The sequence below is a fragment of the Onychostoma macrolepis genome, chromosome 02 (genome assembly GCF_012432095.1).
Source record: "Onychostoma macrolepis isolate SWU-2019 chromosome 02, ASM1243209v1, whole genome shotgun sequence".
Lineage (NCBI taxonomy): Eukaryota > Metazoa > Chordata > Actinopteri > Cypriniformes > Cyprinidae > Onychostoma > Onychostoma macrolepis.
Window position 1 is genome coordinate 7,991,312 of NC_081156.1, and position 27,121 is coordinate 8,018,432.

Genomic DNA, 27,121 nt, shown 5'->3' on the forward strand with positions numbered 1-27,121 from the left:
AGGATATTTATTTATTTATTTTTTTAAACCAAAAGAAATAAAGTTTGGCTTGAAAACACCATTATGGTGGACATTTTCAGAGTGATATCTACCTAAAATTTCCAGAACTTATTATTTATAACAACCGAACAAAAAATAAATAAATAAATAAAACATTGAAGATCGGCATTCATTGCAAAACCCCAGACTTATAGAAGTCAAAACACAGCATTGCTTTCACCAGAATGAATCCATGTTAAATGATTGTTATCAGTCCATTTCACAGAGTGTTATTGCTTGTCTGTTCATTCAGTCGGAGCCTATCGAGTGCTTGGAGCTTTACTCACATAAATAACAGTCTCCCTGCTGCAATGTTTGCTCACACGTGCCAAACATTGATTTTGCCTGAATCTATGAACACCTGAGTCTTCTGGTGTGATTTTCTAGCTTTGCTGTAAAACATGACTGTTGTGTTGGCTTTCTTTTTTGTTTTGCATACACATTGGGTTCTGGATAAATGGTCATACATTTTAGTTATCATCCACGTCATTGCTTGTACCTTTTGTTTTATTAATGTTTGTCGCCTGATTTCCTTCACTTGTTAGTGTTATTGACATGTCATTATGTCTTCATCTGATAACCACTATAACGTGTAGTAGCCAAGTACTGTATTTCCACTATTGAAGCATTATTTCATTGTTGGGCCCAATGATAGATCAATAACTATTCCACTGTGGGCTGCTTTGCTCAGTGAACACTGAGAAAAACAATCACTGATCTTGTTCAGATTATCTGTGTTGAGGAATGTCTTCCAGTATGGCATTATGTCTCCTTTATCTATTCCTCCCCTGACTGTCTTGCAGAATATAAACCAGTTTGATCTTTTCGGTGACATGGCAACCCCCCCAGACATCCTTTCTGTAAGTAAACCTCAAGATGAACAATCACCCATGTGCTTAGTTTCACTTTTAATGCAAACCATTTAAATTACATATTTTATTATTACCCAAATTAGGTTTGGGTACCTAAAATATATATAAAACAGTGTACCTGTGTGTGTGTGTGTGTGTGTGTGTGTGTGTGTGTGCGGTTTTCTGAAAAGTCAGGACATAGATTTGTATAATGACAAAGGTATGACAGGTATTACAAGGTGAAGGTGACTTTTCAGGACATTGACCCATGTCCCCACTTTTCAAAACACTTATAAATCATACAGAGTGAGGTTTTTTTGGGGAAAGTTGAAATGCACAGTCTCCTGTAAGGGGTAGGTTTAGGTGTAGGGTTGGTGTAGGGCAATAGCACATACAGTAAGTACACTATAAAAACCATTACGCCTATGGGATGTCCCCACTTTTCACAAAAATGAACATGTGTGTGTGTGTGTGTGTGTGTGTGTGTGTGTGTGTGCGTGTGTGTAAATTCTATCTGTAAAAATAAAAGTAAATTCTGACTGTATATAGATATATAATTTTTATATTGTATCAGTACTTAAATATATTTGAATTGCATTATTGAGCATGTATTTTATAGGGATGCACATATCATGATTTATCATTGCTGATTCTGTTTGTTGATTTTTTTTAAGCAAATAGGCTGAATCCAATAATTGTTTTAAAGTAAATGTATTTGTTGTTTATCTGCTCTACTATAGGCCGAACTGGCCCTAAACCAAAAATATCCATAGCCATTTGAAATTAGAGGCAACACAACCACTGCATTTTAATCCCAAATAAAAGGTGCTACACACATTTATCATGAGCTATTTTTTATTTAAATTAGATTGTGTGTATATTATATTTATAGCAAAACCAGAATGGTCTGACTTTAGCTTTGTGTAATTATGCTGCATGAAACAGACAAATCAAATCAATCACATGTTTAAAGTAAAAAAAAGCCGTCCAAGACTGGGTCCAATTTATGTCCGGTCAAACGGTGCATCTCTAATTTTTATTATGATACCATTGTCTACAATCTCATATCCAAAATGACATCCATGTCATCACAGATGCCAGCGTCACCTGCTATCACACTGGATCCTGGAAGGAGGCGACGTCAGCACCGTCCCGAACTCTTCACTCATTTAAGCCCACCGGCTGTGCCCTCAGGTAACACACAGCAACTGCCTGAGAGTTTATCTTTTAATCAAAGTTTTTTTTACGTAATTTTTTTAAATGAATGCTATTAATAAAACTTATTCTCAACCATTTTTGCTGTTTCTCAGGCTATATGACCATGGGTGCTATCCAGGCTGCTCACTGGACCCAACAGTCATTTGCTACCCAGGCTGCTCCAATGGCCTTCGGGGTTCAGGGACCATTGCAAGTGGCCCAGATGCTCCCTGGAGGCCAGCCTGTGATTTGGGGTCAGGCTAATCTCTTCCACTCTCCAGCCACGGGCCAGCAGCAATGGGCGTTCGTACCAGCCCAGACAGTTGGCATGGGAGCGCATCCGATTCCAGCCGCAGTGCTCCAGGGTCTGGTTCCCATAGCTGCCATGCGCCCTCACTCCTGTGAACCTCCCGAGACTTCGTCAAACATTATGAGCCCTCAGCACTGTGTAGAACCTACCCTACAGGAAAGTGGATCTAAGGACGCCCTAAACAAGGACCCCCAGGAGGAAACAATAGCTGTTCACTTTTGCACAAGCAAACATGATGCTGCACAGTCCTCTGGGACACAGGAAATGGACTGCTGTGGTGAGCTTGATCTTTCACAGTTGAGATTGACTTCAGAGTCGTCAGTATCACCATCCCCAACTGATTCTTGTGAGTTTAAAACACTACGACCAAAGATTGAGGTTTATCATATGACAGGCATCATTCCGATTCATTTGATTCCCTTTCCACAGGTGCTACTCCTGGTCTGGAGCAGGAAACCATGTCCCCAGCAGTTGCCCCCTCAATAGAGCCATTGCTCCTGACTGCAAAAGACAGCTTAGTCAATGTGCCAGAAGCTTTGGTAATGGTTGTGTGTCATGGCTGTATGGATGTGATTTGTCTATTGCTAAAGTCTGTTTCAGTTTTTCACCAACAATTCTATTATCTATGTCTTACAGGAGGCATGTGCTCAAACTCTCAGCACTGATGAGATACCACCAGATGCTCAGATAAACCTTCCAGACTCTTCACAGCTGGATGTCCAAAGAGAGATGTCTTCTGGGTTGGTTTTCTCTCTTCCTCACTTTCTTCTTCAAGATTGTATATCAGGGGTTTCCCAATTCTGCTCCTGGAGGGCCACGGTCTTGCAGAGTTTAGCTTCAGTCCTAATTAAACACACTTCCAAGTACAGTAAGTCTGTTGGGGCAGGTTGGAGCTAAACTCTGCAGGACACTGACCCCCAGGAGCAGGACTGGAACCTATTCTACATCACACCATATGTTGTATGTCACATGCTAAGACTTCAAATGCAGCAGTAGTACAACGAGTGTAGGCTGGAGTTTCCCAACTCCTTCCTTCCTTTCTCTGTTCTTGTTGCTAGAGATCATTCATCAGTGAAGCCTGGAACAATCCCAGAGCTGCACCTCAGTTCAGTTCTGGTTGCAGGCATTTGCCAAAATACAATGCTCCAGAGACAGGCATCAGTGGTATGGTAGCGGTAGAGTGTGAAAGACTGGCACTAACATCCCTGGTCGCAGACCAGGTGACTGAGTACCTACGGTGTCCCCAGAAGGAGCGTGAAAAGATTGATAATTTAGTGTGTTAGATCTAAAATTCAGCTACACTGGCAGCCTGACAATTGTAGTGCATCTAGTGTATTGCATTGGTTCAAAGGCCTGGCCACTCTATGGAAAACCGTGAACCCAGAAGTCTAGGGTCTTAGGGCAGTGGTCTATAGAGCAAGATTATTTTCGTAAACGAAAACTAAAACTAAGACTAAAACTATTGATGAAAAAACAATTTCGTAAACTGAAATAAAATAAAAATTTCAAAATATTTGAAAAACTAAAACGAAACGAAACTAACAACAGTTATTGAAAAACTAACTGAAATAAAATAATAATTAACAAAAATAAATAATCGTTTTCGTAATCATTACCTTGGCGGAAAAAATATATAAGTGACAGTTTAGGGAAATACCTGTCAATGGTGCATCACGCACATGGGGTTATCAGACGGAGAGACGCAAAGCAGTTTAAAACAGTCCTGCACGGGTCCTGTTTGGTAAACGTGCACCAGCAGTACTTAACAGAACACCCGATCCGTTATCCTACAGCAGCACTAATTTATTTCTGTACCAGACCAGAATTGTTTGACATAAAGACCGCGAGTCGCGACCCGAACCGCACCCGCATTAATCTATCAGGTAACTCGGCCTAGCATCTTATGATCACTCTGCCAAACTTTCGAACAAATAAGCATAGGCTAAATCACATATACACATGCTTGTAATTCTTCATAAATAAAGAAAAGAACATAGGCTATTCAAATATGAGCCATTAATGTTAAATTCGATTACCGTTATTATTGAATTTCATTAGTCCCAGTTATGATTTCTGCACGGCTGTTCACGGAAAAGTGAGCAAGACACGACGGTTACAATATCATGATTATGGTTAAATAAGAAAAAAGACATAGGCCTATAACCAAATTAGGCTACATTTATTTTAAATATCTCAACACCATTAGATATGACATTAAGCGCAACTTGTGTAGATTTATTTAGTAAAAAGGCTTGACTGCTTCCTTTGATGTATATTTGTAGAATTTTACCTTTTAATCAATTTCAGCATGCGTTAATTTTCTGTCGCTAGACTTTAAATTATGCCTACGTCTTTCTTTGGCCTTCGCACTGGAACTGATCTGTTGATTCTGCTAAACTTTAATGAAAACTGAAACTAAAACTGAAACTAAACTATATAAAAACTAAATAAAAATGTGTTCACAAAATAAAAACTAAACTAAAACTAACAAAAATATTAATTAAACTAATAAAAACTAAATTGAATTTTATAGCAAATTTGAAAACGATATTAAAATAAAACGAATTTAAAAATTCAAAACTATAATAACCTTGCTATAGAGCCCTGGTTACATACATATTAGGCATATTGGGGTTTCTGTGTCATCTCTGATACTCCCTCACAGGCACATCATGCAAGAATTATTTTCCAGCTGTTAGAAGGTCCGTCCTCCAAAGTCACTCTGTAGCTCATATGGGGAAAACCCAACGGAGGCTTGCAGGACCTACCGCACCCTAAATAATAGAGGTTCCAGCCATTTGTCCCATTCCTTCAGGAAACTGAGCGATGAACTGCTCCAGGACTGGACCACCAGACTGATAGTTTCCTTGATATTGTGTGGCTGTTCCAGTAACCACCGATGGCAGGCATCATCAAGCTGCTAGGCCATTATAAATTGCTAACTGCTGTCCCCCAGCTTGACTGACTGGAAATGCCGGCTCAGAGTGTGGCTGACCTGCTGCAGGATGACCCGCTTAAGGTTGTCTTAATCCAGGAGGTTCTGCACGGGTAGCTGTTGGGCTGCTGCTTGACCTCTGGCCATGGGCCACCAAGGGAGTGACTTGCCTCTGCCATCTCTTCAAACAGGTTCATGCATGCCTCCGGTTCATCCTGTGGCCAAGTCTTGGTGAGTGGCCCATGAGGAACAATGAACACTGTGTCTGGAGCCCAGTCCTCCTGGCCCTTAGGAGCAGGCATCAGTGCTCTTCTTGCTCTATCCTCAAGTCTACAAGGGCCTGTTGTGTTTGGTGGAGACTGGGTACACTTTTAACCATCTCAGCAAGGTGTGAGGACTCCATGGCAACCTATCCCCCCATGGGGATACAGCATTGTAGCAAGGTCTAAATCAGGATTCCTCAAAGCTTTCCAATGCCCTGCAGAGTTTAGCTCTAACCTTGATCAAACACACCTGAGTGAGCTCATCATGGTCTTCAGGATCCCTAGAAAATCACAGGTAAGTGAATTTGATCAAGGTTTGAGGTAAACTATGCAGTGCAGTGGCCCTCCAGGTCCAGATTTGAGGAACCCTGGTCTAAGTTGTGGGATGGAGAGGTCAGATATCCAAAAGTGTGGGTGAATTATGTTCTTTATCAGTAAGTAAGGATGAACTAATATGGAAAGTCAACTCCTCTTCATGGGTCTCCCTTTGGCAAAATCTGGCCTTTCTACATAAGGTACTTAATCCTGATACGATCAGTCAAGTAATTTACTTGATCCCCTCTCCTTGTGCTCAGTCTGAGCACTACACGCCTACATTGAGCTTTTGCGACTGGCTATATAAGCAGCCACATCGCCATAGGATCCTCAGGTTTACATCGACTGAAGCGACGACTGAGTCATGCAGCACCATAGCGCAGCAAGGAACGCAGTACTCATTCCCGTATCTCAGGGAACCGAGGTTACGATAGTAACTGAGTATGTTCCCTATCGATACTTCACTCGTACTGCGTTTTACTAGACGCATATGGGGAACCAGTACAATCACGCCGTGCTATGGTAGTGGAACGACTGAATAACTAACTTAGGGCCAAGGGCCAAGGGGACAAGTAGTAGAAGCCCTCAAGCAGCGGGTCGAACTCATTGAGGTCACGCCCGGCCCGGGTAATCGTTCCAAGGGGGACCTATACAGCCTCGGCACCCTGGGGGGCCGAGAGCACACAAGTAAGTAATTCTGTCGACTCGGGCGTGCTATGGCCGAGCTCTGTACAGTGCTGGTCCCACCTGTTAAGGTTCACGTCCATTCAAGCAGAAAGGACACGTGCCTGTAAGGCAGGGACTTCCAGGTTATAAAACCTAGCAAATGTGGACGGCGAGGATCAGCCGGCCGCCGCACATATTTCTGCGATGGACACTCCGCTAGGCCATGACGAGGCAACGAGTGTGCTCGTACTCCAATGGGGCAATGCAGGCCCAAGGAAGATTAAGCTAGTGTAATAGCGTCCACTATCCACCTGGAAAGTCTCTGCTTCGTGACCGAATGCCCTTTGGTGCGGTCACCAAAGCAAATGAAGAGCTGTTCTGTCTGCCTAAAGGGGGCGGAACACTCCAGGTAGATTCTCAGTGCCCTAATGGGGCAGAGTAAACTCAGCTCTTAGTCCTCGTCTGACTGTGCGTTCACACCAGACGCGACTTGCGCGAATAAATCGCGCTATTCGCGCGTAGTTGGACGCTTGAACATTTTGAGTTTACTCGCTTCATTTGCGCGTGAAATTCGCTTTATTTGCGCATGAAATTCAAGTCACAACAGACGCGAATTCGCATCAAGGAGGGGCTTCTGCCAGGCGGCTCCAGTCTCATTACACTACACTGGTCCAATCACAAATAACAATTTTTACTATACTATTGTGAGTGTATTTGTAATAGGATATAATTAGAATGAATGTACAAATGTTTGCCATAAGTAGCCTATTCTAGTCTTAACATAGAAATAATATTTTTATGTAACAAATAGGCTATAAATTATGATTTACTATGTTGTGCACAAAGTAACACACCAAGCAAGATCCTTTTTATTTCTTTTTCTATAAAAGTACGAAGATGTATTGTGTCTACATACAGCGTCCTCCATTGTTGTTTCGGATTTCTGCCTCCCTCGCTACGTCGTAATCACGTCACTACTAGAGAAAGCTCCTGATTGGTTAACGTGGCGCGAATTTTCACGTACTCTGGCATGACCACCGTCCTTATTTGGCTTGAGTCGAAAACTGTTCCCAGGAACGATATTCATTGGCTGGGGGACAGTGCGCTCTTGGCAAAGTTGACCCTGAGGACATTCCGTCTTGGTGAGTGCAGTTTCAGCGTGGCTGGGTCTCAAGCTTGAAACACACTCGCCGTGACCATCAGCGACGTGCAGGCGAGCCCTGCACGAGCGACAGAAATGGCGCGGCATTTGCAACAATGCTGAGAAATTTGCTCTTCGAAATTTGCTCTTTCGAGCGTTCGCCGGATGGTGGCAGGGAACCGTGAGACCTCGGCTGCTATGGGCGCTGAAGCGGCCAGAGAGTGGCGAGTCAGCAGGGAGATCAGCCGAGCCAGAGGGTCTTGATCCGCTACAGAGGCTGGTCAACGGCGAGAAGGGCTTCAAGTCTCATAGATCAGCAAAGAGATGTCATCGCTGAAAGAGAAGAAATCTGAGGATCGTATGGCGATGCGGCTGCTTATATAGCCAGATGCCCCGCCCATTCTGGCGGGCTTTGGCTGGCATCCCTGCCATAGGCTCATGCAGCACCGCTGCTGAGCCATTGGTTCGTTTTTAAAGCACTGCACGAACCAATGGCCGTGCAGTAACACTGCGTTATTAAAAAAGGCTTCAGTTATCAGAGAAAAATGAGTTTTACCCATATGCATCTAGTAAGACGCAGTATGAGAGAAGTATCGAAAGGGAACAATATTGTCTACTTATTAGACTAACTTATCCATTAATGTTTGTCATTTGTAAACAAGTAAAAAAGTTCAAAGAACATAATTTGAGACACATTGGAAAAGCATTACAAGTCTTTTTTGTGTTAGCTGAACAAAAAAGAGACATGTGACTTTTCTCAATGACTTGGGTTGAGTGAACAACTTTGGACGAAAGTTGAGTAAACTCAAAAAAAGCTGTGCAGCAAGTTGCCTTGAAATTTTAAGTTAAGTCAACTTTTCATTTTTTACAGTGTTCCTGCTACGGTAAGACCGTATTGACAGTCATCGTTCGGTCTCATAGACCATTTTGGGTTGTGATATCATAAAATGGCGAATGCTGAGCTCATATTAATTTGGTTATGCATAAATAAACTAACATCTTTTGACAAAATCAAGTTCTCATTGCTCAGTAATTTACTGAAGTTGGCAAGAAAGGGGAAAAAGGCAAAAACTGGCGGATTTTGCTTATGATTCAGGCGTATGACAGACGTTACACTTTTGTCTCTCATGTCCATGAAATTCAGTATTTCTCAACTTTATTTATGAGCTGTATTTATGATTTCATCCTTAGGACGAATGAGCCTCAACATACAGAAGAGCACTGAGAGAATCCAGAAATTTCAGTGATACAGATGGGACTTCAAGCTGTGTGAGCTCTGTGGGACATTTCACAAACTGTAATAAATGATAGAAAATAAAATCTATTTTAATAAATGAAGTGCACCTTTAGTTTGTGATGGACTTGAAAATCGGCTGTCTACCTGTAGCCACTAACTATCTAAACTACTTCAGAAATGATTTTTTTTTTTTTTTTGTAAAATAATAATAAACTCACAGTATGAGAAATTGGACCAGTGAAATCAAAAAGTTTAACTGTGATGGACATTTGATGGACATGGGGATTGATTTCTATTGTCATTTCTAATGGACAAGATCACCCGTGAAGCAGTTGCGTTCTACATTTGGAGAAGCCAAAAACATTGGTTAAAATCATGTTGCTTTAGTTTTTCTTGGAAGGAATTTTATTGAATGTTGATATTGTGATGAGCCTTTTCTTAAAGAAAAGAAAACCTTTAATGACCATCTGCATGAATTTATTTTTCTTTTCTTTCTTTTTTTGAAAACTGACATGATGACAGACATTCTCGTTTCGATTTTTTACTATGACATGATTATTTAAAAAGGAAAATTTTAAAATAATTTTAAAATAATATGTGTATTACAATACTGTCAGTGTTATGTTTTTGAATGACAAAATGTATTTGTTTGTTTCTACAACAGTGTTCACTGAAGTGTTGTAGTAGGTAAAGCAGTTCGAAGACAATTACTGTCTGGATATCTTTGATAATTTTCTTGCAAAAATATCACTTTTTTGTATTGTATAGATTTTCTCAAATTATTATAATTTAAGAAAGACAAAGTGCCATTTTTATTTTTTCCTGTTCTGTACTAATCAGACACTGTACTAAAGCATTTTAGTTTGCCTTATTTTGTCAACTAAAAAAATAAGAGAAATCAATGAGAAATCCAGAAGACTAACAACAAATCAACTGAAATAAAGCAAGTAATTTCACATTTGTCATTGGTTAGATGTACCTATGTTTACAAAAGTCTTGATGTCATTATTTTAGATTTTATTATTATTATTAAGAATAAGGTATTATTAGGATCTTATCTAACAACAGATTTTGCCAAATATTCTTTAGGGTTCCACCATACAGAATAACCTGTCATCATTATGAGTGGTCTCCAGTAAAGATGTTTCTCTCTTCCAACATAGAGCACTTTTCCTGTTGCGAAGGTTAATTGTTATGGCAACAAATTATATTCATGTTCAGTCATAAATAAGAAGGTGATGACACTTATTCAGCAAATACTTAATAAATTTCATTTTCTGTCTGAGAAAAAGGAGTGTAATTATTTCACTTTGTGAGAAATTTTGAACAGAAATGCAAAAATCATTACAGCCCATATATTTGAATGTCCAGTATTTTGCTTCTGCTATATGCAATTTTGATGGTTACTATGTAAGTTTTGGCCCTCTTGTGGTTGAAGCACAAAACTGCTAGATATTTGCGGTGGAATTAGTTCTGATTAACAGGGACCCTGCCCGCCTGGGATTTCTGTTGTACAGTAATGCATTCATTTAGAAACATCCTGCAATATTATCATATACTGGACCACTGCTGAGTTGTACATATTGAGGAGTTTGAGATTTACATTTACATTTAGTCATTTACCAGACGCTTTTATCCAAAGCGACTTATAAATGAGAACAATGGAAGCAATCACAATCAACAAAAGAGCAATGATACACAAGTGCTATGACAAGTCTCAGTTAGCTTAACGCAGTACACGTAACAAGGTTTTTTTTTTTAATTATATAATAAATAAAAAGAAAACAGATAGAATAGAAAAAGAACAGAGCAAGCTAGTTATAGGCCTTTTTTTTTTTAACTGGATAATAAATTAAAAGAAAACAAAAATATATAATACAAAAAGATTAGAGAAGCTAGCGTTAGTTTTTTAAATTTTATTTTTAAAGAAAACAAGCAGTTAGTAAATGAATAGAGTGCAAGCCTAAAAGGGACACTTTTTTTTTTTTATTAAAAATAATATAATTAGAATAGATATAGATTAGATTTGATAACATCATAAACTCCTGTAAATAAATGTTAAATACATTGCCATACTTTCATTTAAATCGTGTATTGTACTCTTTTAAACATGCATTACAAAAAAAAAAAAGTCATACTTTTGGGAAGAGAGATTAAGTGGTGCATAGCCTAAGAAAAAGAAAAAAAAATGCACGAAGAGCTTGAGAAAAAACACTTTGTCTTTAGAAAAGTATTTAAACAATCATAAAAATAAATAGAAATGTTAACAACAAAGCCATTACTCAAGTCAGTAAATAAGATTATTAGTTCAACTGAAAGTCCAATGGTTATATTGAATGCAACTCAAAACAAACATTTTCATTGATTTTTTGTGTTCACTTTCATGTGACTCACTTACGAGAATACAGACTCCAAATAATACATCCTGGAAAAACCTGAATGCCTTTAGGCTTCATGAAAGACAAAAATTCCAAAATACATTACATTATGTTTTGTAAAATGTTAATCAGTTATTTAATGGCTCAAAATAGTATTTCTACTGTATATTGCAGTTTTTATTGCAAAACATTTGCTATAGTATCAAAAATGAAATGCTCTCTAATACAAGTATTTCATATTTCACTTGTACACAGCATCATCTGTTATTTCTGAAAGTGAATGTGTAAGGCTGTTGTCACAGATGAGGGGAGGGCTTGCTGGGTAGGTTAGGGGTTTAAGGTCTAATACTGTGTTATCTAGTCTACTATGCTCTAGGTTTCCCTGACATTATAATGCACAGTTTTCTACAAGCAAATTCAGCCTGCAGCAAAGCAATCCTTTGTCTCTGCATTATATGGTAAGTTGGAATGTTTTACTTTATGAGCATGAATGTGCAGTGCGTTTTATTGGTTTCCAGTGTTTTAAATAAATCTTCTGTTTTGATTGCTTCACTTTTTAATTGGTCAGTGCTCAACATTCAGAGAACTACTGTAGAATTCAGCTGTGTGATTTTAGTGTTTAGTTTTAGTGTTTTAGTGTATAGGTAAACTGGTCAAACATTTTTTAAAAATCTGTTATTATAAAATACCAACTTTTCAGGCAAAAAAACAAAACAAAACAACAACAAAAAACAGTAAACCTCATATATATATATATATAGTTCCTCAAGGTTTTTATCAGTATGCTGTGGCCTTTTTAAAGCCACAGTTAAAAATGTAAAAAGTGCCATTCATTTTTAAGGAATAATGCACAAACATCCTTTTTAGTCAAAATATTTCACAAAATGGTAGATTCTCAAAATATTAATCAATAAATATATTGTAGACAATGTCTTGAATAGTTGATCAAACACTTTGGTTGTTAAACTTTTTAGAACATGTTTATGTAATAAAAACCAAATAATGTAATATATAATATATTGTTCATATAATAAAAGCAGCAATACAATAAAATAAAAATGAAAAAATTACCTATGAAAAGTGAAGTTAGTTTTCATAAAAGCTCAGATGCATCAGATGCCACCGGGTTTGGTTTTTTGTTTTAATGCAATTAAATTCAGACATTTTCAACTGTGACATGCTTTAAGTCTTCCAAAGTATCCAAATATCCTTAAGCACTACTGTGCAATGTAAATTATTATAAGGACCTGAATCTGAATTCTGCAATTTGTAATAAATTACCGTACATACTGCATTCACAAACAGCATGAATCTGCTTCTAACAGTGCTGTAGTGCTTTGTCGTTCAGAAGACAGGACCGCTGAACAACCGCCTAAAGATCCAGTGGACTGTTCACAGTCTGAATGGTCCTCATGGACACGCTGTGACCCCTGCCTTAAGAAGAGGGTGAGAATGGTGTTCTGTATATTGTCTGGTTGTCTGTCTGCTCATTAACACGATTAAATAGAATGCATATTAATAATGTTGATAGCACACTTCAGATCTTTCTTTTTTTTAAATCTTTAAATTAAACATTTAAACATTTGTGACTCTGGACCACAAAACCAGTCATAAGGCTCAATTTTTTTTTTTCTAAAATTGAGATGTATACATCATCTGAAAGTAATCATAAATAAGCTTTCCATTGATGTATGGTTTGTTATGATAGGACAATATTTGGCTGAAATACAACTATTTGAAAATCTGGAATCTGAGGGTGCAAAAAAATCTAAAACTTGAGAAAATGCACCTTTAAAAGTTGTTCAAACGAAGTCCTTAGCAATGCATATTACTAATCAAAAATTAAGTTTTGATATATTTACAGTAGGAAATTTACAAAATATCTTCATGGAACATGATCTTTACTTAATATCCTAATGATTTTTGGCATAAAAGAAAAATGGATAATTTTGACCCATACAGTGTATTTTTGGCTATTGCTACAAATATACCCCAGCGACTTAAGACTGGGTTTGTGGTCCAGGGTCACATTTAATCTTTACAGCATAGAAACTACTTTCAACATAATGTGACTGTGTCTTTATAAACGTGTCATCTCTCACGTTTTCTAAAAGTGAGAGATGAACCTTTTGAGTCTCACACACTTGTATGTATCTTCAGTATCGCTATGCCACGCTGGTCCAGCTGTCTGAGTTTGGAGGAGATCCGTGTCATGATCAGGGCCGAGAGGAGGAAGCCTGCACCGCTCCGCCGCGATACTCCTGCCAGAAACCCACTCCTCCATGCCAGGGCTTTCGCTGTACTGTCACAGGTGACCATCACATCCCCATTAGTGCCTGAGCATCTCAAAAATTTCTAAAACCCTTATATATTAACTGTGCAGTTTTGGTCCAAAAACAATAAGTATTTGAACACAAATGTATGAAGGCAAAATGAAAACACATCCACCTTTTTCCTACGCCCCATGATGCTTTGCACGAATTATGAGAGTAACTTCAGTCAAACTGGAAACAATCATTGAAAGGTTTGCTCTATGAGCAGTCAAAGTATTATTGGAACAGAAGCAATGTAAAGAAAGGGCCCAGGTTTGAAGGCTGTGTGTGGTGTAACAGGTCGCTGTGTGCTGGAGGCTCTGCGCTGTAACGGTGATGATGACTGTGGGGATGGCTCTGATGAACTGGGCTGTAATAAAGTGTACAAAGCCTGTAATCAGCCAACTGAGGAGTATTATGGAATTGAGAATCTTGCCAAAGGGTGCGTGTGTTTAATACACTCCTGTACTGACATACTAACATACAGTAAGGGCCTGCATTTCCTTTAGTCCTGGTAATATCATGTTTGTTTGCTTATGTTTTTACCCTTAGCGCATATACTGTAGTAGCTTTGGATGCAGTACTGACCATCTTAAATTGTTATCCAATGTACTTTTTTTTTTTTTTCTTTTTTAAAGTTTTAAAGTACATTATAAATCATGTTTTATCACTTGTCATGCTTTAGAGAATTACACTTATTTTTATGTTGACTAACATACTAAAGCACATGTAAAATATTGATTATAATTGTAGTGTTGTTTGATATTGCATTTGAAGTTAACATTTAAATGTACAATATTTCAACTTTACAAAGCATGCAAGTTTTAATAGAAATGCCATTAAAGGACATTTAAGTTTACCATTAATGCTTGTCAGTACCATATCAAACACAATAAGAAGTAATTTAAGTTCCTATCAACAGTTTATTGACATTTGATGTTTGCAGAATAATATGTGACTTAGTAGTAGACGACCAGATTAAACAGATGCCATCATACATAACAGGTTTTGAGAATGCATGACATTTTCTACAGCCTAATAAAACATTTGGCCTAGCATTTGTTCAGTGTGTTAGGCTGATGATTCACACTACGGTAGTTTATGCTTTTCAAAAACTGTCAGTTTTCATGCATGCTTATCATTTTTTATATTGCAGGTGACATTCATTAATTTAAGGATATTTTTGTTGTTCCTGTACTTGAGCCAAATGCAAAATTTTGGTGATTCTGTGCTATGGATCAGGTATTTGGAGATATTCTGTTGTTCATTCCCAGATTCAACATTTTGAACGGTAAACTGGAAGCAGTGGTGCTCGATAACCGATACTACGCTGGCGGCTGCTTGCCTCATTTTATCCAAGATGTTCGCTACAGGAAGCCATATAATATACAGCAGTACACGATAGAGGTATGTCGCATGTTTAAAAATGAAAGCTGCAGTACAGAAGATTAGTGTTTGGCACTTTTGAAGCATTGTGTTTCGAAGCACATATTAAACTGTTTAACATATTAAACATATTAAATTGTTGCTTCAAACTGTTTTTACAATTTGATGGTTCTTCACTAGAGGCATTGATCTGAACCTTGAACCATCCATCCATTGTCTAAAATATATTTTTAACTCATCTTGGGTCAGTTTTATAATGTAGGTTCAGTTTCACTGACAAACAGGTGTGTATAATGAAAAATGGAGAGTGTTGAAATGAAAAAATGGAGAGTTGATTGTTTCTAATTGGTCTAGATAGCCACACCCTTCCTAAAACACATAAAACAAGCACTACAAATGAATAAAAGAACACAAATTATTAGGATGGTCACTATTATTTTGCTAACTGGCAGATGAATTTGACTGTTAATCAAATGTTTATATATTTATTTATTTATCTTGCTGCATGTTTTAAATAATAAAAATAGACTCAAGTGAACAGTGACTTAAAATATATAATATAAATGGGGCAATAATGGGCTAATTTGATCAATAATGTAGGTTAGTAGGCAATCTTATGGTTTTATTGAACAATACTATAAAAATACCTATTATAATCTACCTGGTCTCATGGCATTTACGTAGGCTACCTGGGTGCACTTTTTAGCGTGACATGACGGTCATACGTACCAATAAGTATCACTGCAGTTTCCAAAATAAATGAACACTTTCAAACTAATTTAAAGAGTTGCGATTTTCGCACAATTACTTGAAGAATATCATGCTATGACTTCAAAACAATATTAATATGCTGGGAGATTTGAAAACTGATGCTTTCGAACGTTAGCATCGCACACATCCAGCTTCATATCTATGGGTTTTCATACATTATATGTATAATACATTAAGTTTGTTCGGTAGCTCACGGAGTACGGAGACGTATTTAGGAGACGAGAAGCACCGGTACGAATCCCGTGTAACTACGGTTCGACAAAGCAGTTTAAATCTGCGTAAAAGGAAGTTCAAATAACACAGTTGCATCAGCTCATACGTTTTTATATCAGTTTTGCATTTGTTAACACTATCGGGTAGGTTTAGGGCTGGATTTGGTGTAGGGCACATTTCCAACATGATAGAGCATTAACCTTTAGCGACAGTCCCCGGATATTTGAATTCTGAACCGCCACAATACGTATCTGAAGCAACGTAATGAAAAAACAGCAATACGTACCAATATCTACGTAATAAAAACGTGCCAGGGTTCACGTATTGAACCTGTGTTTTAGCGCCACTCAGTGGACATTTCTATTTGAAACTGCGGCGAAACGTGCAGCAAGGTATGTAAAACGGTGTCGTACAAAAAGTGCGCAGAGGCACGTATTTTTATGAGACCAGGTTGAGTTTAATAGTATGTGCTGTTTTACACTGACAGAGAAACAAATGTGAATTAAAATGATACATATTATGCACAAGATGTGGCCACAAATTAAGAATTTGTTCCTTCATTTTAGTTAAATCATGACCATGTTTTACTGATTCTTTCCCTTGTTTTAGTTCAGTTATGTCCATTATTGAACTCAATTAAAACAAGAGAAGGATTTAGTAGAACATGGCCACAATTTAACTAAAAGGAAAGAATTAGTAAAACATGGCTACTTTTCTTTTATGGGGCAAGCTTTGACCTCCTTATTGACATTAGCTCTGATAAAAGGATTCATAATTACCAAAACCAGTGATTTCTGAGTGATTTTTGCACCTGAGCAACTAGAGTATCTTTTATACAGCATCTTTACATACAAGTTACCAATGACTCTAGTAACAACTAAAGGCTGATTCAGAATTTTGGCTTCTGTTTTTAAACTATATTTGAAATAATTTTCTTTGTTGTTCCCAGACAAAAGGTTCTTATGATTTCACACTGGAGGTATATGAATCTTACAATGAATACGTCAAGAGTGAAACAAAGGCAACTTTGTCCAAGACCAGCGTCTCATTTGGAGTTTCTTTTCCTAATACTTTTGAGTTCAGTTTTAAATATAATGACCACAAGTACAAGAAGTCAGTGACGAAGATGCGCAACTTTTCAGGGACGGTAAGTAGTTTTTCTGTGACTAAGGTGAAACTTAATTTGATAACTTAATTTGAACTTAATTTAATATACATATATATAGTATACTTGCAATAGTTCCATTAGCTAGCACACTCAGATATACTTCAGATACCTTTAGTTGAACCTCAGCACTGCCTACCGTACAACAGTGAACACATGGAAAGTTTGAAAATTCCAGAAAAAAAGTACATTTTAAAAGATTTTTATTTTCAAATAGTTAATTATATTAATAAAAGAAGTCAATGTTAAATTCCTGACCAGACTGTGAAACCAATCATGATTTTATTCTGTGTTGTCCTTAGAAAAAAAAATTTCTCCGAGCTCACTCTGAACTTGAGGTAGCGCGCTATTCTTTAAAGACATCAAACCTGATGTTACACCCTGAATTCCTGTCCCGCTTGCAAGCCCTGCCAGTGGAATACACATACGGAGAATATCGGCAGATTTACAGTGACTATGGGACACATTTCATCAGAGAGGCGACTCTCGGTGGAGATTTTGAATATACTATTGTCCTCAATGATGAGAAATTAGAGAAAAGTGGTAGGTAATAGCATGTGATCAAAGCAAGGACAACCATGTTTTTCCAAAGGCTGAGCCTATACTGAATGTATTGTCTTTCATTATAGACTACAAGCTTGAAGAGATCAAGAAATGTGTACAAGTTGGGCTTAAAGTTGGAGCCCTAATTAAGGGGGTGTATGTGAGTGCAGGATTTTCACTTGGTGGCTGTAAAGGGCTGTTGGACGAGCTTGGAGGTAAGCAAAAGCCACAACTCAGAGGCTCAGATCGAAGAACTTATAAGGTGAAGTGTGCAATTGTTTGATGTTAAAATACTTTCTCCAACCTGTGCAGAACTCCAAATGTGCAGAGACTTCACCAGAGTGTTTAGAAAACCTGTTTGGAAACAACCATTAATTATATTACCTGCTTGTGGAGCACATCATCTTCTTAAATGTCACTAATGTTTATTTAAAGTCAGCATATGTGTTCTCGCAGATGTCATACGTCAAGGCGTTCCATTATGCTATTGCAGACCGAGCGATAATGGAAGGCATTATTATTGTAATATTATGTGTTTTGTACTGTAATGTTTTCTCATTGGAGAATGAGAGATGAGGTAATCTGACACCGTTGCAGTCAACCCTCCACCAACGGCGTCTCTCATCATGACGCTGGTTAGCCTCTTGATTTCGAGGAGGTGTGGCTTTGGAGAGTGATTTGCAGGGAGGGTGGGATCTTATGCTTTCAAAGCTAGCTTGCTCTTGATAGACTCTCCGAAATCGCCTACCTTACCTTTAAAAATACTGTTTTGTCTGGCTATTCAGATTCCAGTAAAGCAGGGGAAATGGTGGAAGATGTGTTTATTGTGGTCAGAGGTGGTGACAGTGAAACAGTCTCACGTCTAGCTGCAAAACAGCTGCCAACTCCAGACATCATGCAGCTGTGGGGCGATGCTGTGTTCTACAATCCAGATTTTATTCGCAAGAAGGTAAAAATTTTCACCCAGTATATGTTTTCCGTTTTGTTTTGTTTTTCCATTTTAAAAATATGGGGCATTCATAACTTAAAAAAAGTGCCACCACATATAGTTCTAGTGTCTAAGGGCAAGATTTACTAACAGCTTTTGCCAGTGCAAACCATCTTTTGGTGTTAAAATAGTACTGTCAGGATTTACTAAAGATGCACAGTGAAGAATTGGTATGTAGATGTAAATTAGTGAAATGCCATGGACAGAGTTATTTTTGTTCCTGACCTTACTGAATATGCATTTGTAGGAGTTTCCCTTTCAGACGTACAATTTATGGGAAGAGAGTATTAAAATGAACCACCCATGACATGGGAGAACCTACAATAAAAACCTCAGTCTTACTCTCATTTAATTGGAGAAAATTAGTAGAGAGCCAAAGCTTAATGTTGGTATAGCATTCATGTGCTTTGTCCAAAGAACATGTTTTATCTAGGCTTAGAGGAAAATAAAAACCAAAGATCATTGACAAAATAATGATAAGAAATACTGAAATAAGGGGGAAATCGTGGCCTAATGGTTAGAGAGTCGGACTCTTAAATATTCAAAGGTCGCAGGTTTGAGTCTCGGTAACGGCAGGGTTTGTAGGTGGGGGGAGTGAATGTACAGCATTCTCTCCACCCTCAATACCATGACTGAGGTGCCCTTGAGCAAGGCACTGAACCCTCAACTGCTCCCCGGGTGATGCAGCAAAAATGGCTGCCCACTGCTCCAGGTGTGTGTGCACTTAGGATGGGATAATGCAGAGCACTAATTCCGAGTGTGGGTTTCCATACTTGGCCACACGTCACTATCACTTTTTTTTTTTTTACTGTACTTCCAAAAAATAGTGCTCAGAGGAAGCATATACAGAGAAAACAGCAGCGGCCCCAAAATCGACCCCTGCAGAATGCCACATATGTACTAATGGAGCCAATGTGGAAGCAAAGTCTCGTAACTACACAGCAACTGTCCTGTCCTTTAAATACAACTCAAGCCACTGAAGGGCTGTGCCCTGGACACCAACCCAACACTTCAGGCAGTTAAGAAGAATCTCATGGTCAATTGTATCAAAAGCAGCACTTAGATCTAATAAAAATAAAACAACATGTGATCCATGAGTCCAAAAGTAATAATATATAGTTTGTAACCTTAAGCTGTGAAGATCCGTTGCTATGGAAGGTCCTAAAGACTGACTGGAACATATCTAAAATACCAAAATTATTAAAATATGAAGAGAGTTTCAGAGTAAACCACTTTCTCTAAAATCTTGGAGATAAAAGGCAGTTTATAAATAGAAGTTGTTGTATACTGTGTGATCCAAATGAGTTTTTTCAACAAGGAATGAAGAATTGCATGTTTTAAAGTGGTTGGTACTACTCCACTCATCAAGAAGCTATTGATTATAGCTGTTAGACTAGAGTTCACTGTAGAAAAGATATCTTTGAAAAGATGAGGAGGGAGAAAATCCAACTTGCAACTAACTCCCTTCATTTTAGAGACAAACTAAAATAAATTAAATAACTTGCAGTTTTATGTTTCAGACAGAGATGGCGATGGAGAGGTTCATAGTACACTTTAAATCTGTGTTTGTGGATATAAATGATTTTGATATGTTTCTGGCTTCAGTTGTGCCCCGACACACACTGTGAACGCTCAAATAATCCAGTATTTCAATATGGATTCTGTAGCATCATTTCTAAATCATGTCAGTTTTTTTTTTCTTTGCCATGTTTGTCCTTCCTATGATTCACTTAGAATGTAATAACATTTTTGGGCCAATTATTTACGTCCAAACCTACTTGCAAATTTTAACACCAACCCTAATTAAACACACCTGGACTACCTAGTCAAGGTCTTCAGACTGTCTATAGAAACTTCCAGGCAAATGTGTTGGAGCTGGTTGGAGCTAAAATCTGAAGGACCTCAGGGTTGGACACCCCTGGTTTAGTAGATTAAATATTCTTCCTTCACCTGTCCCTTAGTCTGGTTGACCTTTGGGGTCGCCACAGATGCTCTGGCAACCAGCTCCTCCCATTCCTCCCTCTTCTCAGTTTTTCTCAAGATTAAATATTACATACGTTAATATTCTTCATTCTCCAAACACTTGTCCACTGTAGGGTTGCAGGACCTTTTTTATCGTGTGACTTAATTTTACTTTGTAAAATCCTGTAATGGTACAATTAAGCTGTTTTGTTTTTACAGATAGAACCACTCTATGAGTTGGTGCCATCCCGAGACCCAAATGCTAACATCCTGAAGAAAAACCTGAAGAGAGCTCTGTCAGAGTACCTGAAAGAAACCAGCTCCTGTCGCTGCTCGCCCTGTCTCAATAATGGCATGGCAGTGCTCAAAGGTGAGAATAATCAGAAAACACAATCTAAAAAATAATAGTTATTTTTATTTGGAGAATAGTTATTTTTATTGAGAGTTCTAAAATGGTGTTTATAAACAAGATAAAATTCTACAAACAAGAGCATTTTAAATGAAAGCATACACTTATTAATTAAGAAAAAACACAGAAAAATCTCTTACTTTCATAAACGTTTTTAAGTATCTAAATATCTCAAGTGTTGGAAGTTCCTTTAATCCTTATGAGATTTTTTTCTTAGGCACAAGGTGTGTTTGTATTTGCCCAGCTGGTTTCAGAGGAGTGAGCTGTGAAATAACCAAACGAAAAGGTTTGTCCGTGTGGCCTGTTATCTATAAAAGAGGGATGTTTTGTCCTGTTCCGAATGTTGCACTTGGTGTGGATGTCCATTGAGTTAGAGAATTTTCCTATATGTCATTTTATGAAGAAAGGATGCTTGTATTAGTATGATGATCTTCTCTTTTATTTCATCATTTGATAAATTAATGCTGTCACGGTCAATCAATGGAAATGATACAGTTTCAGTTTTAAAGTACTTTATATATTATATACTGTATATATACTAGTTTATAGTACATGACATTGCATAGCATGAATATTGTTGGTTCTTATGAAAAATTGCATGTGATATTCATCACTCTAAAGTCCCTTTTGACAAAAGCGTGTGCTAATATTTTCATGCATCTAATTTCTTTTTCTTTCTTTTTTTTTTTTTTTTTGGTATTATCCTAACATTTACAGCACTGGCAGTAGATGGCAGTTGGAGCTGTTGGTCTTCATGGTCCACCTGCACACGAAAGACCCAGAAACGTACCCGTCAGTGTAACAATCCAGCGCCGCAGAATGGCGGAGTAACATGCCCTGGGCCAGAAGAGGAATCAGCTGATTGCTTCTAAAATATCTGACATTTATCAGTTTCACAAATAGTAATAATGTAACAAATAATAGCATTGTTTTGAAATGGATAATGCATACTGACAAATATGGTGGGAATATGCACATAAACAATTTTCTTTAACCAGAGCTGTAATAAATGGAAAAATAGATGGAAAAATGTCGATTATATTTTGATTATTAAACGTTGACGAAAAATTTTGAATAATGTTCATTATATCATTATAAGAAAATATGTCTAGGCCAAATTACATCTCAAAACCAAAAGAGATTATATAAGAAATTATATTTTAAATTATTATTATTATTATTATTCATTACTGTAATGTTTCCAGATGTTTTGCTTTGGGGGAAAATGTTGATAAAGCGATAGGTGTAAAGAGTACCAGCCATGCTTACTGTAAGTAAAAGTTGAAATACCTTAGGCTGATGATACACAGAGATTACAATCAAAGTGCACACATCCAGCAGACCAAAAGCTCAATGTGGGTGCTCAACCACAAACAATGTCAGACAGGAAGAGCAAAGTTGGCACACCACAGCTTTTCATCATACATGATATACGGGGCAACTTTTTGAGCAATTTGGCCGGGCAACTTTTTTGAGCAATGTTGCTTGGCCACTTTCCCACTGAGAATAGGTGACAAATTTCTATCTGGATACTTTAAATCAGTCGTAGGCACTGTGTCTCACCTGGTTGCCTGTTGATGCCAACATTAATCAAAGTTGCCCAGCAATATTGCTCGAAAAGTTGCTCCGTGTATCATCAGCCTTACAGTGACAATATAGGCAAAAGATGCACTAGTCCTCAACATCCAACAGAAGAGACAATTAGTGAGTAGCGCAACTGCATATTTTGCAAAAACTGCACACCTTAATACTGCAATAAATCAAAGTCGACACAACAACCTTAAATACTTAAAAACATTCAAGTCTAAGTTAAGCTCAAGTTATCACAAAGGACATGAGGAAACCAATATCTTTTTAAAAAGGGCTCTTCAGGATAATGGATAAATATACATATTAAGTAAAATAAATAGTCAAAGCCTAATTGGACTGGACGAGCTGGTTTTGGCATCATCACTGACTGCAGCTATGTGCTTATCTAATATACGAAATGCCTGCAATTCAGAAACTAGCTGCTAAATGGACTCGCATTCATTTAAAGCAGCCTTGTTGGCAAGTTAAGGTATGTAAGGGCGAAACTCCCTTATACTGAAGTTAACTTCACCATCCCATAGATGCAGATACTTAAGAAGAGTATATGCTGATGTTTAAGTACAGTAACTTGTCGTTATATCCTTTCAAGTGGTTCTGATCAGCTTCTAATCAATATTCATCATTTAAAGAATTAAAGGCATAGTTCGCCTAACAGTTAGAGATTATGGTTTATAAAGTTGTAAATATGGATATTTTTAAACAAAAAACGCACCGATTCACTTCAGAAGGCTTTTATTACTATCTCCTTAAAAATGATTTTAGTAAATTCTGTAGTTTTAGAATAGTGAAGTAGATTTAGCATTATGAGTCTGTCTATACATATCTTTAGCCCTCTTGCTGACCGTGATAGTCCAAGTCACATAGGTCATTCAGGCCCTTCTCTGTGTGACCAGTTCTCAGTGTAAGCTCATCCTGCTCAGAGAATAAAAAATATTGTTTAAAAGTCTGACTGTGAGAAATGATATCTTATCAATATGTTTCCTGATCTAGCTATAAAGTTCTAAATACGTCAACCTTGAGGAAGATGTGTGTGTCAGTGTTTTTTGTTACAGGATGAGATGGCTCCAGTAGGGTGAACAACTGGCATCCTGGAGTACTGGAATGACCATATTAAGAACACTGGACATCCCAGTTCATGCACTAATTTTGTATTTCCGTGCACTAATTTTGTACTTAATATACTAAAATGATTCTGTAGTACTTATTAAGATAAACTTAAGATCATTTAAGTGTACTCAACTGTGCTATTTTGAGACACCATGAATATGAACTAAAATGCACTTTTAATAAACTATCTCTGCACTTAAAAAATGTATTTAGTTACCACTTGTAGCACACTTGAACCCATCTTTCATACACTAGTACACTCAAGTGTACTACAAGTGGTAACTAAATACATTTTTTAAATGCAGAGATAGTGTGTTAAAAGTTCATTTTAGTTCATATTCATGGTGTCTCAAAATAGCACAGTTGAGTACCAAAATAGTGTACTTTAAGTACATTATGGAAGTACACTTGTTTTTCACCTGGGATATAGAAAGGCTGTTCTGTGACCTGTATAGGTCACATTGCGTCTAAACTCAGACTCCCTGCTGTCAAAATGATAATCAGTGGAGATATGCTATTGACAAGATGGCCATGTCTGGAGATGTTCCAAGTTTATCTATGCTTTAACCAATTAGAATCATAAAACTTGAAGTAATGACATAGTTTACTGATCTCTGTTAGAGTATAACTGATGGGTGAGCAGAGTGGCCTATGAACTCTTTGCTGAGTGTTGACTCTGACTTCTGCTGACGAAACTACAAAATAGTTTCTTCATTAATCTATGACTCCTGTCTTCATTCATCATAACCGATATCTACATCATGACTGATATTTTCCATACAAAAACCATAAAGGCCCATAGACTTCACTTTAAGAAAATATATTGGATATATATTATAAATACTTTGATTTTGGTGTGAGACAGACATACTGTTTTGTTAGGAAGCATTGGAATCTCCCAATATACTAAATCCTTCTATTGCATTGGGTAATGATTATTTTCATTACGTCCTACAATACTAAGTTAAATTTCCACAGACAACCACGACCATTGGATCATGACCATTGGACCCACACTAAATATTCACCCACATAAAATTACACTTTACATTTTGTGAATCACTCTTGCTGGTCCTGTTTAACGAAGCATACACACATAGCAAATTTTCATTCCCAAAGTTGTTTTTTGTTGAGTAGTTGTCAAAAGCTAAACATCTTCATCAATCATGAAGTATCCATCTGTTGTATTTTCTGATACAGATTGTGTAGAACAGGGCTGGGCAACTTCGGTCCTGGAGGGCTACTGAGTTTAGGTCCAACCCTAAATAAAACCTCTGCAGGACAATGGCCCTCCAGGACCGAAGTTAACTAGCCCTGGTCTAGAATGACACTGTCCGCATGCACTTTTGCAATACACAAAATAATTCACTGACTTTTGTAAGAGTACCAAATAAAGGTACCAAAAGTAGTCATATGTTTATGTACTCTCCAGACCAACTTAAGCAATTTCAGTTCCATTTCAGTCAGTCACGTTCAATGTTATGTCGACACTGACATTAGGGGTCTCACTTGGGAGCCCCAATCACGTCTGAGCATTACAAGAAACGTCCAATGACTATTGGCGAGTGGAATTTTCCTGCCAAGCCACTTCCCGTGCATACAGGTATAGAAGATGGTGGTGTGCATCCACTCATTCAAATTTTTGTTTCGGAGTTGATTGCTTCATGAGCAAGAGATTCATCACCACTATCAACACATCAGCAGGCTTCTCTGTTGTGTTTCGAACGGCATATTCAGTGGTGTGTTCGCCCCTGTTCCTAGCACAAATAATATAGATATCCTGCAAGTAAATCAGGCCAAGGTGCTAAAATGCGGGGTTGATGCAGGAGCTCCTTGTGACAGTCCCTCCCTGGAAAATCCCTCTGAGGAAGTACCTTCTTTCTCAGGGACAGGGCACTATCTGGTACTCATGTCCTGATCTATAGATCGTGAGTTTCCAGAGAGGTTTGAGGAGAATAAATCATCCCATATCGTGCCTCATGCCCTCTTGGTCCTTGCACGACTACGGAGATCACACTTTGAACCACTTCACATTTAAGACAGCGCTCCTGGTCGAATTCACTTCTATCTAGAGGGTTGGGGTCAACGAATCGTGCCTTAAATTTGGGCCAGCTGACTCTCAGGTTACCCAGAGACTCTGGTCTGGTTATGTGCCCAAATTTCCAACCACTCACTTTTGGGATCAGGAGGTGAACCTGCAAATGCTGCCCTTGGAGGAGGCAGATCCAGCCCTTGTGTTGCTGTGTCCCATTCGCACTTTGCGCAATTTATGTGGAATGCACCTAGAGCTCTGATGCTCTGACCACCTCTTTGTCTGATTTGCAGGTCAGCAGAAGGGAAAGACTGTCTCCAAACAGAGGTTGGCCTACTGGCTAGTGGATGCCATCGTCTTGGCGCACCAGACACAAGGCGAGCCGTGCCACCTGGGGGCTAGAGGTCACTCTACTCTGAGTGTTGCCTGTACTTGAGCACTGGCATGCGGCAGCTCTCTAGTAGACAGGTGCAGAGCTGCAGACTGGGCAACACCTAATACCAAGCATGTTGGGTACGAACAGATAATTTGCAGGAGGAATGGCTTGGTGGCTCTGGCTCGAATATGTGCATCTTACCTTCTTCCAGCAAGTTCCCCATATGGTGAACCTTAGTCGAAATTCCTCCAACACCCTGTGGCATTCGGAATCAGCGGAGGAGTCTGTTGCCAGGTCCCGTACTTGGGTTCCATGCCATTAATCACCCCTTTTAGTGGACTAGGTGCCCATACATGAGATTCCCCTTTGGTATTCCTGTATGTTCTTTTCCTTGGTACAGTTTCCCTTGATAAACCTGTTTCTTTCCCTGGACAGTGCTGCAGTCAGTCCCTGTTGTGTTCCCTTGAACTGGGGTCAGGACAGTATGTTAAACTGTCCTGAGATCAGTCTTATGTCTCCTCACCCCAACGATTGCTGAAAAAGAATTTTGTGAAAATGTCAGAGCATCTTTTTTGGCTTCCCTAGTAAGACCCTTGTAATTGATATGTTATCTGGCTTACAGGGCAGTGGGCAGGTTACGGATTGAGGTAAATCTGTGCTGGCATTCTTGCTGGCCAGCACCTGGACCATTAATTCTCGTAACACAGTCCTGGTTGTGGCGTTTTCCATAGGGCCCCCTAACATCAGTGTCGGTGTAATGCTGAACGTGACTGACTGGAAAGGGAATGTCTTGGTTACGTTATGTAACCCTTGTTCCCTGAAGGAGGGAACGAAGACGTTACATTCCTCATGACACAACCCTGAACTGCGCTGAATCCCGGGATACTTCTCGGCTCCTCAGCACAAACCTGGATGCACGCCACCCTCTTTTAAAC

General features: G+C 38.3%; 1 protein-coding gene across 4 annotated transcripts in view; it reads left to right on the forward strand.

Annotated features, from left to right (window-relative positions):
- LOC131531850 (complement component C8 beta chain-like) overlaps window positions 1–23,943 on the forward strand; it is a 48,108-nt gene extending 24,165 nt beyond the window's left edge. For 2 of the 4 annotated variants that reach the window (XM_058762974.1, XM_058762982.1), the window contains 6 exons: window positions 843–899; window positions 1,985–2,084; window positions 2,201–2,743; window positions 2,827–2,936; window positions 3,034–3,137; window positions 8,909–9,919. In XM_058762974.1, coding sequence (XP_058618957.1) covers window positions 843–899; window positions 1,985–2,084; window positions 2,201–2,743; window positions 2,827–2,936; window positions 3,034–3,137; window positions 8,909–8,942 — 948 coding nt within the window. In that variant the 3' untranslated portion in view covers window positions 8,943–9,919. Of the gene's footprint in view, window positions 1–842; window positions 900–1,984; window positions 2,085–2,200; window positions 2,744–2,826; window positions 2,937–3,033; window positions 3,138–8,908; window positions 9,920–11,641; window positions 11,791–12,657; window positions 12,779–13,492; window positions 13,644–13,944; window positions 14,087–14,918; window positions 15,052–16,963; window positions 17,162–17,481; window positions 17,723–17,808; window positions 17,938–18,507; window positions 18,672–20,891; window positions 21,043–21,298; window positions 21,368–21,798 lie in introns of those variants that run through there. The other 2 variants (XM_058762991.1, XM_058762967.1) reach the window with 2 other exon arrangements.
- The last annotated feature ends 3,178 nt before the right edge of the window (window positions 23,944–27,121 follow it).